General features: G+C 36.5%; 1 protein-coding gene across 1 annotated transcript; it reads right to left on the bottom strand.

Annotated features, from left to right (window-relative positions):
- Window positions 1-2664: 2664 nt before the first annotated feature.
- Window positions 2665-8172, bottom strand: LOC125478940 (probable boron transporter 2). Its single transcript, XM_048587844.1, has 12 exons — window positions 6786-8172; window positions 6517-6599; window positions 6217-6409; window positions 5983-6121; window positions 5581-5746; window positions 5245-5411; window positions 4924-5097; window positions 4734-4829; window positions 4286-4423; window positions 3881-4200; window positions 3353-3623; window positions 2665-3103 (listed from the first exon to the last, which is right to left on the bottom strand). Exons 1-12 carry the CDS (start codon window positions 6887-6889, stop codon window positions 2810-2812), a joined length of 2145 nt encoding a protein of 714 aa, XP_048443801.1. The 5' UTR covers window positions 6890-8172; the 3' UTR covers window positions 2665-2809.
- Window positions 8173-9647: the final 1475 nt, after the last annotated feature.

Here is a 9647-nt window from a genome sequence, read left to right as displayed (position 1 = left end):
TACTATTAAGTAGCAATTTGATGTTGTTATGCCACTACATGTTACTAATGCATAAAGAGAAATGCTAAGGGCACTCTCTCAAAGTGGGACCCTCCATTACTATCTTTTACCTCACAGTTTAACGTCAATTCATGTACCAACATTATAAAACATTGTGCAAAAAACATGACGTGGCAAAGAGTCTCCTTAGCATTTCTCATACATAAATTTCACTATTAAAATCAAGCATTAATAAACAAGTGCATTTAATAGTTACTAGATTTTACGTATAAATCTATTTAATATATGTGTATGTTTAAGAATTATTGTCATTCAGGTAGGCTGGTTTTAATCAATTTAGTAATACTTCAACCCAACACAACTCACCTATTGAATAAGTAGTCGGATTTTTATCCAAAATTAAAGATTTTATGTTTAGAACACCACCCAACCCAACCCATATCAGGTGGGTTGGTCGATAGACCCACTAAAATGCCCACCCCTACCACACACGGACGCACATGATAATTCGCTCTTTTACATTTATTATTTACTTATAATTTTTATTCTTTCTGTGAAGCCTTGTGATCTTAAAGTGTGGCTTTGACTTTCTAATAGTAAATATAGATTAATGGGAAGATAATATTCAAATTTGTGACATATTCCATCATTAAAAAAAGAATATCACTAGATCACACCAGTTGATTATATGTTCTATGTTGGCCGAGGTCCCAACTTTGAATCCCCGTCTGAGGCATCAGTTCCATATGGCCCTCGCGACCAAATCGTGCATTTAACCTCAACAAAATTTGGACTGGAGCGAAAAAAACCCATGCATAAACAATACTATTTGATAACAACGATAAGGGATGGTGGGGAATTAAATTAGCAACTTTGAAATGCAGTGATAAACACTTTTTAACTAATTGAGTTACAAATTCATTTTTCAATTAATCAAAGATTCAAATATATAACTTGGAGCTTGGTTTTGTTCAAAAAGATATTAATATTGTGTTTAGGCCGTCCAATTTTACACCATCAGTCCTGTGCAATCAAAATTTTGAATGAAGAGTTTATAGGTGTTTAGAACTAATTATTGCACCGTCGGTCCATGTATATTTTAGACCGTTTGATGAACGAAATTGGTCGTATTCTATTTGATCAATAAAAACTTTATAATAAACCATTTAGATTTAGTAGTTAAGATAATGGTAACAACGTTCATTTTGATTTATCATGTTTAGTCATGTTCATCTCTGATTCACGTGCCAATGATAAAAGATTACCACCACCTATTTTTGGTTTATCTTGTGGCAGGATGTATGGCATTTGTGATGTGATTTGGTCACCATTATCATTTGGCTACATCATCCATTTGGTTTACCATTATCCATTTGGGATTTTATTCGTATTATCCACTGACCATAAAAGATGATTTGGTCACCATTATTACTTGATGGCAGATGATTTTTTTATCATCAAAAGGTATTTGGTGTTCACGGCCTAGACTCTACGACACGTCCAAATGCGTTGGTCCAACAAATATAAGACATTGTGCAACAAGGGAGGATTTTTAACTCAACACGTAAATTATCGCTCTAAGCAAACTCTCTCAACTCTTTGGAGAAAATACTATCTGCTCCACTAACAAGTTAGCGCAAAATCAGTTTGGTTAAACAGGTTTGGAGTTGGCAGCCGACGGACGATTACAATTTAGTTAAACAGAATTTTCCAGAGATAATCGGTGAAGGTGACAGTTTGGTTAAACATCACTGGAGTCATAGAATCAGCTCGGCCTAGGAGTCTTGACAATTTGGTTATACAACAAGTTCTCCTTTTTCGATTGGTTATTTATCCCAAGTCCGTCGGCGAAGAGTCTTTGATTCTCTTGCCGAACAAGATCACTTCATTAGCTTTCTCTGCAAGTGGAGTGCTCTATGGTCAAATATTCCCAAGTGACGTTCAGAGTTCAACGTATCCCAGTTCAGCAAACCTATATTTGAATCAGGTGCTTACACAGAGAAAGTGTCACTAGTTTTACATTAGCTTTGAGTGGTGGCTAGAAAGTGACCCTAAAACAAGGGTGGCATCTTCATGGGAAACTTTAGTTAGGTATGAGTGATGGGTTACTTGGTTGCTGGGTCCCTAAAAGTGGGTTAACAATCTTAGCCAGTACCATAAAGCTAAGTGGAAGGCCAGCTTGTTAAACAAAAAGGCCACTTGGGAGATACTCCAAACCAAAGCAGATTTTGTAGTGGAGAGTAAGCATGCAATATTCCACCATCTAATGCAAATCCTAGATGATCAGCCTTGTCATCATCTGTTGAGTATTTATGCAGTCTGTTTCTAATCGCTATCAAATATCAATCAAAGTTTTAGAGTGGGAGACAAGAGTTGCAAAATCATAGTGGCACGCATGATAAGAATGGAAGGGGATTCCGAGAATATTTAGTTCAATCCTAGACACCAAATGAGTGTTTCAAGTACAAATATCCTACTAAGTCTCAAGTATTCAGACGGATTCAGTGTTCTTCACTCAGATTTTCTCGAATTGGAAAACTGAAAACTGAATGGTTACAAGAACATGCTGCTAGTGGAAATGAACAAATTAAAGCTGTAAATGATCTAAGATTGAATCAGGGATTTTGTAGGCTGCGTAGTTCACATTTAGTTTGAATGAGAAAATTACGCATATAATTACAGTTCTTGCATTATCGTATTCATGAAAAGTTAGAAACAGACCTACAAAGATGACACTTTGTTACACATAAACTTAGTTCATAACCTCTTGAGATCATTGCCAAGAATAATCTCACCAGAGTTGCAATTTTTAGCTTGAAGAACCACGAGAGATTTGTCCGAGGGTAGATGGGCAAGGGCTGGAAGCCTGTGTTGTTTCAAGTCCCTGTCCACTCAGACGGGGGCTTCTTTCTCCTCTCAGTTCATTTAAACGGGTGCTGTGCACTATCTGTGACATCCTTGGGCTACCTTCTAGCGGAGTAGGGTTCAAACTTGATGTTTTTGAACTATGAGTGTGGCGGATTTCACCTCGGCTTCTTGTGATAATTTCATCAAGCATCTCCCCACCGTCTATGTTAGTGGTTCTTGATTGAAGATCCAGATCCTGTCATGCATAGAAAGCATCAGCATCGGTACAAGAATTTCTAAAAGATAAGCTAATAAAGGCTTCCTAGAAGCACTTTAGTAGGACAGAATTTGAATAGCATATGTTCTAATCTGATCCAAATTTCGGATTTATACCCCTTCTGGTTGAAACTTAATGCCCAACTCAGGTTTCTTTTCATGCTATAGAACTCAAGACGTTTACAATTTTTTCACATACGACCCAAATGAAAGGATTTAGATAACTCACTTCAAGGGGCAGGTTGAAAGTGATGGAAGGGGCTTCCTCATATTCTGCAGCATCCAGGTCTTGAAGGTGAGCTCTTTTGAAAAACTTAGGGAGAAAATACTGCCGCACTGGGACCAGAAGCATGATCAACAATGGGAATAGCACCCCAGCAATCGGGATCCATGTTATGCCAAAACACACAAGCAAGTAAGCCGTCTGGAACAATGTGAAGGTCACAATTGTTTTGAAAGGCACTGTCTCAAGAAAGGTTCCATGATTCTTCTCCAGCACCCTAGCAAGATGGATGATGGTTACCATTTGACAAATTTTTCAAAGATAATACGAGTCATGACTAGATTAAGAAAAATGGTACCATTTAGGTCTGAGGAAGTTAAACTTCAACATTTGAGGATTCTAAAACATGTTTACGTGCAGACGTATGTAGAAATTCAGAAGCAAACCATGTGGTATAATATACAATATCCAATATGCGGAAGAGTATTTAGTGAAAGAATCGTTAGTACATTACAAGGGAAAGCACCAACTTACTTGTATCTTCGACTTGGAGCAGTGAAAAGAAACAATATTCTCTCCCAAAATTGATTTCCAGGCAAGCTTTCAATAGCCATGAAAGCAAAATAACCCCAAAGAACCGATGTTGGGATTTTTTTCAAAACAGGCATAGCACCCACACAACAACCAGCCATCAATGATTGAAGCAGATTGCTGAGACGTTGTTCTTTTACTTCAATGGGCAGAAGATCGTCAATATCCTTATCCACATCGAAAACAGTCTCATCAACGGGGGCATCAATGTAGCCAGCACTAGAGGCCAATTGGAGTGTGGATTCTTTCAGCTGTTTTAGTCCCTGTTCGAATCACGAATTTTAAAGCAGAAGGGTAAAATATATAAAATTTTGCATCAATCACGAATAATGTAGTAGATAGATTTACCAAAGCAGATGGAAGTTGGTAGACTAGTGGAGTCTGCATTCCATTGTATGCATCTTTCATGCTCTGGTATAATTCACTCAAACTTGAATTTTTGCGTATACTACTTCGAGCTGTTGATGCAAGCTTATTCCGCAAAAGCTATTCCATAGAAAAGAACAGATCCACTCTATTAATTTACATATTAAAATCACAATAAAGTATTCACTATTGCAGAAAACATTCTAAAGGGAAGCAGAAGAATGACTGAGAGAAGTCCTGTCAGTGAGAATCAATTGTAGCAGCGTGAGAAACAAGTATCAAGAGTCCTAATATCCATATATTGACGCATCAAATGCCTACAAAAGACACTAGTTTCACGCAAGCTCGTAGGTTTATCAAAATCTTGAGAGTGAACAATTCCGCTATTTAACAGACAAGCTAACTCTCACTATGCAGAAAACTATAGTACCTGATGTTTTAGAGTAGCTAAGCTTTTTGTATGCATAGGAGATTGTGGGATTACTCCATTGGAAGGGGGAATGCCAATAAGCCCACATAACATGACCTGGAAGCGAATAATCGGAATTAAAGGAGCACTTTCAAGATATACGAGTAGGTAAAATCTGTGTCTCAATTTAGCTGGTCTGGAAGCAGCTTACCAGAAAACCCAGAAGGAGAAGGTCATAATGATATGAAGCCGGTTTCTTCAGATTAAATTCTTTCTGTTGGGCAAGTTGAGATGCAACACTGTGATCAAAGTAGTAGAGCACAGCGATCATAGTTGCTGGTATAAATGCTCCAACTATATATAATGGAGGTACATTCATCATCTCCTGCACAATTAAACAGTATGAGTTCGTAGCTGGGATTTGAAGGAAAGAAAGCACAAATTTGGCTCTGTAAGATCCAATTAGATGTAAGGCTTAGATGTAATGGAAATGTTTTACAAAGTGTTTGGGAAACAATCTCTACAATTTCACCTTGATAACTGTCCAATTTGAGTATGCACCAGGAGACCATGGGTTTGGACTGAACAGTCGTCTTGGGATTCCTCTAGGGACATCATTAACTGGTATGTAAGAGACCGCAGTCCAAACAAGCACCATAAATGGAACTCCATAATCCGCAATTAATCCCCGTAGGCAACCTATAACATTTGTCAGACGGGAATGTTTCTAAGGTATATAGTTGACGTACAAAACTGACCACTCAGAGATTCAATTAAACTTTTCACCAGAGAAATAGGGTTGCATTATAAATGAATATGATTTGATCTTTCAACTTCTTACTAGGGCTCAAAAGTAAATTCCACGTACCTGTGCCATAACGCCAGGATCTAGCTTTACGGCTTCTCAATGCAGTTAAAAGAAGGCCAAATGACAGAACTAGCGCAAACATTCCATTGCCAAACCGCCAAGAAGGTTGCAGTGCAGTCTGATGAGGATTTTCTCTCTGGGGTATGCCAAATTCCTCCACAAGTCCCTGTAGAATGGTTTCATAAGTTGGATTCAATATGAAACGAATAGTTCTAAAGCATAGAAGTATAGAGATGTTTGAAATATAATCCTTTTGTTCCTGAAAATAACACCACCCCAGAAATTAATGAATTGAGATATCCTTTTGGAATTCATGTACAATTAAATCTAAAAAGGTTTAAATTCTCGTATACCAAATAAAAATTGATAAACTAATAGTGAAGGATCATAAAGAAAACTCACCTTTATGGCCTGCTGCATAAAAAGCATTGCAATTAGCAGACCAAACAATTCACCAGCAACACGCGTAAACCTATTGATAATAGAGCATGCACCCAGAACCGCCAGCAAGAAGAGCAAAAGGGCTGTCCACATACATACCCTAGATACCCATACCATGGGGAAACAACGTTCAGTTTCATCAGAAAATCAATTGCTTTGCAATTTTAAGATTTCCAAAGTGTTCTAGAGAGATACCATCCAGTCCAGGCTAAGAAGAGTTTCTGCCCCAAATCCTTCCGGTCCTTAGCAAAGTTGAACATAAATGTATACATCAATACCGTTGGCTCAGCCACCCCTAGTATAAGCAGGGGCTGGCCTCCAACAATTGAGTGGATAATGCCACAAAGTGATGTGGATGCAAGAGTCTGTACTGCAGTCAAGCTTCCATCTGTAAAAATACATAAATACAGCACTTTTCAGAAAATTACCTCCAAAAGAGAAACTCTGAGAGGACATGACAATCAAAAGAAAAATAAAAAAAAGGTATTGTTCGACTTGTATTTCTTTCAAGCTGTTCCCCAAATGAGATAACAGGAATTGCTGAAGCAAAGAATATGTATGTTGTTGGCGCCAAGATCCTACATAAAAAAAAAAGATAATGATCACGATAACTTGAGTAAGGTACAATGCAGAAGTGCCAATGTGAAATATTGTTTGGACAAAAAGCTTCCTAAGCTGTGATGCTTATCAGATGATTTTCATTAGAAACATGAACGTATCCTCTTTTTGTGAAAAAAAAAAAGAGAAATAATACATTCACGAACCTGATTCCCGCGCGTAAACCACCAGTCCAATCCTGTTTGTAGCACAGAAGTCTCCCCTTGAGGTCATTCTTTATCCCGCGAAAGGGAACAAATGTTTCTTCCATAATAACTCCAATACTTTGAAAACAAGAAAACAGAAACTTTTCGAGTTCTTGTTTGAGTGACAAGTAACCAGGTCGTTAAAGTTCAGATCCAAATTGCAAGGGACTCGAGAGGCGTATATGGTTTCTAAGGTTGCATTAGGATATAAATAAATACATACGATATTACGGGCAGACAGAGAAAGATTTCTTGACCATCATAGAGTTTTGAAGGTGAAAAACAAGCGGGAAAGAAAAGTGTTGAGTCATCGAATTTTTGAGGTTTGATAGACCCTTAATGAGGTCCATTTATGAATGAACTTATACAGGAAGTGTGAAATTTACATTTCAAGGAATCAATAACGAATGTGGCAGATATTTCTCTGAAGAACAAAAGAATCAGTTAGCAAATTTAGCTACTTAGATTCCATATCTTGTACGAGCCAAGGTTTAGCGAATCAAATTCATTGTGAATCAATCAGGAAGTTTGAAAATTAATGACATGAGCAAGCACTTCCCATATGGTCAAATCACACTACTAGCAGTAAACTTGGACAAAGCTTGGATCCACTACCCCTCCCTTCTCTTATCAGAAAAGGCTCCTAATTGTTACCAGGTGCATAAAATGCTAAAACACCAGATATTTGGTACAAATTTACGAGCTTTAACAGGCGAAAATCGCAATCAAGTTCCACACTTTGAGGGTTTCACAGCAAGAACAAGCAAATTAGCGAAAACCCATCATCATAAACGGCATTTGGAATGGTTTAGAACAATTTTAAGCAAATGGCCACTCACAGAACACAAGAAAATGCTTCTTTTTGCTGATAGAAAAAAAGAAAAGACCCGAAATTTGGAAAAAACTGGACAAAGGAATTCTATGCAGCCAGATTAGCGAGAACCCATGATTGATATTACAGGTAACTTACAACCCTTTTGAGCAAATGGGCAGTGACCAAATAGAGAAAATAACAAAGAAGAAAACTTTACTCGAGATTACATTATTCAACAAAAACCCTCTGCGTTTTCGGATTGGAGCAAAAAAGCACAGAAAATTCAGAACTCACAGAGAATGTGCAAGCATGCAGCTACATCACCAGGGAGGGAGCAAGTTTTCTGTATAAAAATGGCAGAAAGGCAGAAAGAGAACGAGACTCCAATGTGTTCAGAACAGCAGCTACTGACTTCTGAGGGAATAAATGGCAAGTGAGAGAGAATTAGAAGGGATTTTCGTAAACGAACTCTGAAGTGAAAGGATTTTGGCGTGAGTGAGATAGTGTGTGGTGACTAGAAACGATTAACTCTCTACCAGCACTGGAATATTTATACAAACTACATGATAAGTTGAGAGAGGGAGAGAGGGAGAGTGGAAAATACGATAAAAAAAATTTAATTTTTTTTTTTAATGGTAGATAACACTAACCGAATCCGAATCCTCGTCATATCCTCTTTGTGAGGATTTTAAGAATTCGTGAATTGTGTCTATTTATCGTACATCCTGCAGTCAGAAATTATTTTAAATATTTTTATTTAAAATTAGGGAATTGTTATTAGCATTCTAAAAATCTCATTCTATATTACAAACTTTCTATATTTAGAAAGAAAAATACATTTGTGATGAGGGTTTAATGAGATTTTTGGAGTGCTAATAACACTTCGCTAAAATTAAACACAAAGAGTAACTGATAAAAACTGACCGCACGATGTACGATGAACAGATACGATTCACGTATCTCCTGGATCCTCACCAAAGGGATTCAAAGAGTATCCTCTTGGACACTAACTAATGCGAAAAATAAAAAGAAAACTAATAAAAAAGATTTGAAAACTTTGAGTTTTAATCAAAATGACAAAAATGTGTTGTAAGTGAATACCATGAATTACTTTTTAGAGTAAAAATATTATTTTCGTTAAAAATGAACAGTACTATAAGTGTTTTGTTAAAACTCTTAAAAATAAATGACGGGAAATATGATTTAGGTAGTTAAAAATATTTACTATTCCGTTAAAAAAAAAAAAAAAAAAACTATTTACTATTCCGTTTGAGCTTCTAAGTCTACTCAATATTACTTGTATAAAAAAGTATTAAGAATGATACCATTATATTCCTATTTTACCCTTGCTCTACTGAATAAAAATTTTAATTACCAAGGATCTTTACGTAAAAAGCAAAACTGAATTTATAGTCGTCTAAACCCCACTTTCTCCTCACGTGTACAATAGCTTCTACCAACTATTCAACCGATTATAAGATGTGAGTAATTGCCAATATTAATAATAAAATTGTTTTCATAAGTGATTTTTTAAGAAAAATTGCTACTTAAATCATATAATTATATCATTATTTATATCATCATTATAATAGGATACAATTCACATACGTTGGCCCCGACTCTACTTTTCTTTAAGAGGTTTTCCTTTTAAAAATACATTGTATTAGGTTTGGCTATCCTCTTTGCCACGCCACTGGCCACTCACTTGAGGGAAGCTTAAATAAATAAATTGGATCAAATATGTGGGTGAGAAGTGGGAAGGGAAGACAAAAACAATCGTGCAATTCAAAGCTTTCAGCCACCTGTTCCAAAAAGAGCCACTCAAAAAGAGAGAGAATTTTTAGTGTAACTGAAACACGGAGTAATATATTATGCAACCCAAGACTTTCTGCCACTTGGTCCAAAAAGAACCATTTAAAAAGAAAGAAATTTTTTAGTGTAACTGAAACACAGAGTAATAAACCAATGTGATTTTACACATTGAAATATGTGTGGTTAAAAAGTTCATA

This window comes from the organism of the source record quoted next, unplaced genomic scaffold (assembly GCF_019419815.1).
Source record: "Pyrus x bretschneideri cultivar Hongxiangsu unplaced genomic scaffold, Pyrus_bretschneideri_v1 Contig27, whole genome shotgun sequence".
Lineage (NCBI taxonomy): Eukaryota > Viridiplantae > Streptophyta > Magnoliopsida > Rosales > Rosaceae > Pyrus > Pyrus x bretschneideri.
This window is presented reverse-complemented; position numbering and strand designations above follow the sequence as displayed.

Coding starts and splice junctions, on each gene's coding strand:
- LOC125478940 (XM_048587844.1), bottom strand. CDS start 6,889: ATGGAAGAAACATTTGTTCCCTTTCGCGGGATAAAGAATGACCTCAAG. Junction 4,830..4,923: donor TTCTCCTTCTGGGTTTTCTG/GTAAGCTGCTTC, acceptor ATTCGCTTCCAG/GTCATGTTATGTGGGCTTAT. Junction 4,424..4,733: donor TAGCTACTCTAAAACATCAG/GTACTATAGTTT, acceptor TCTATGGAATAG/CTTTTGCGGAATAAGCTTGC.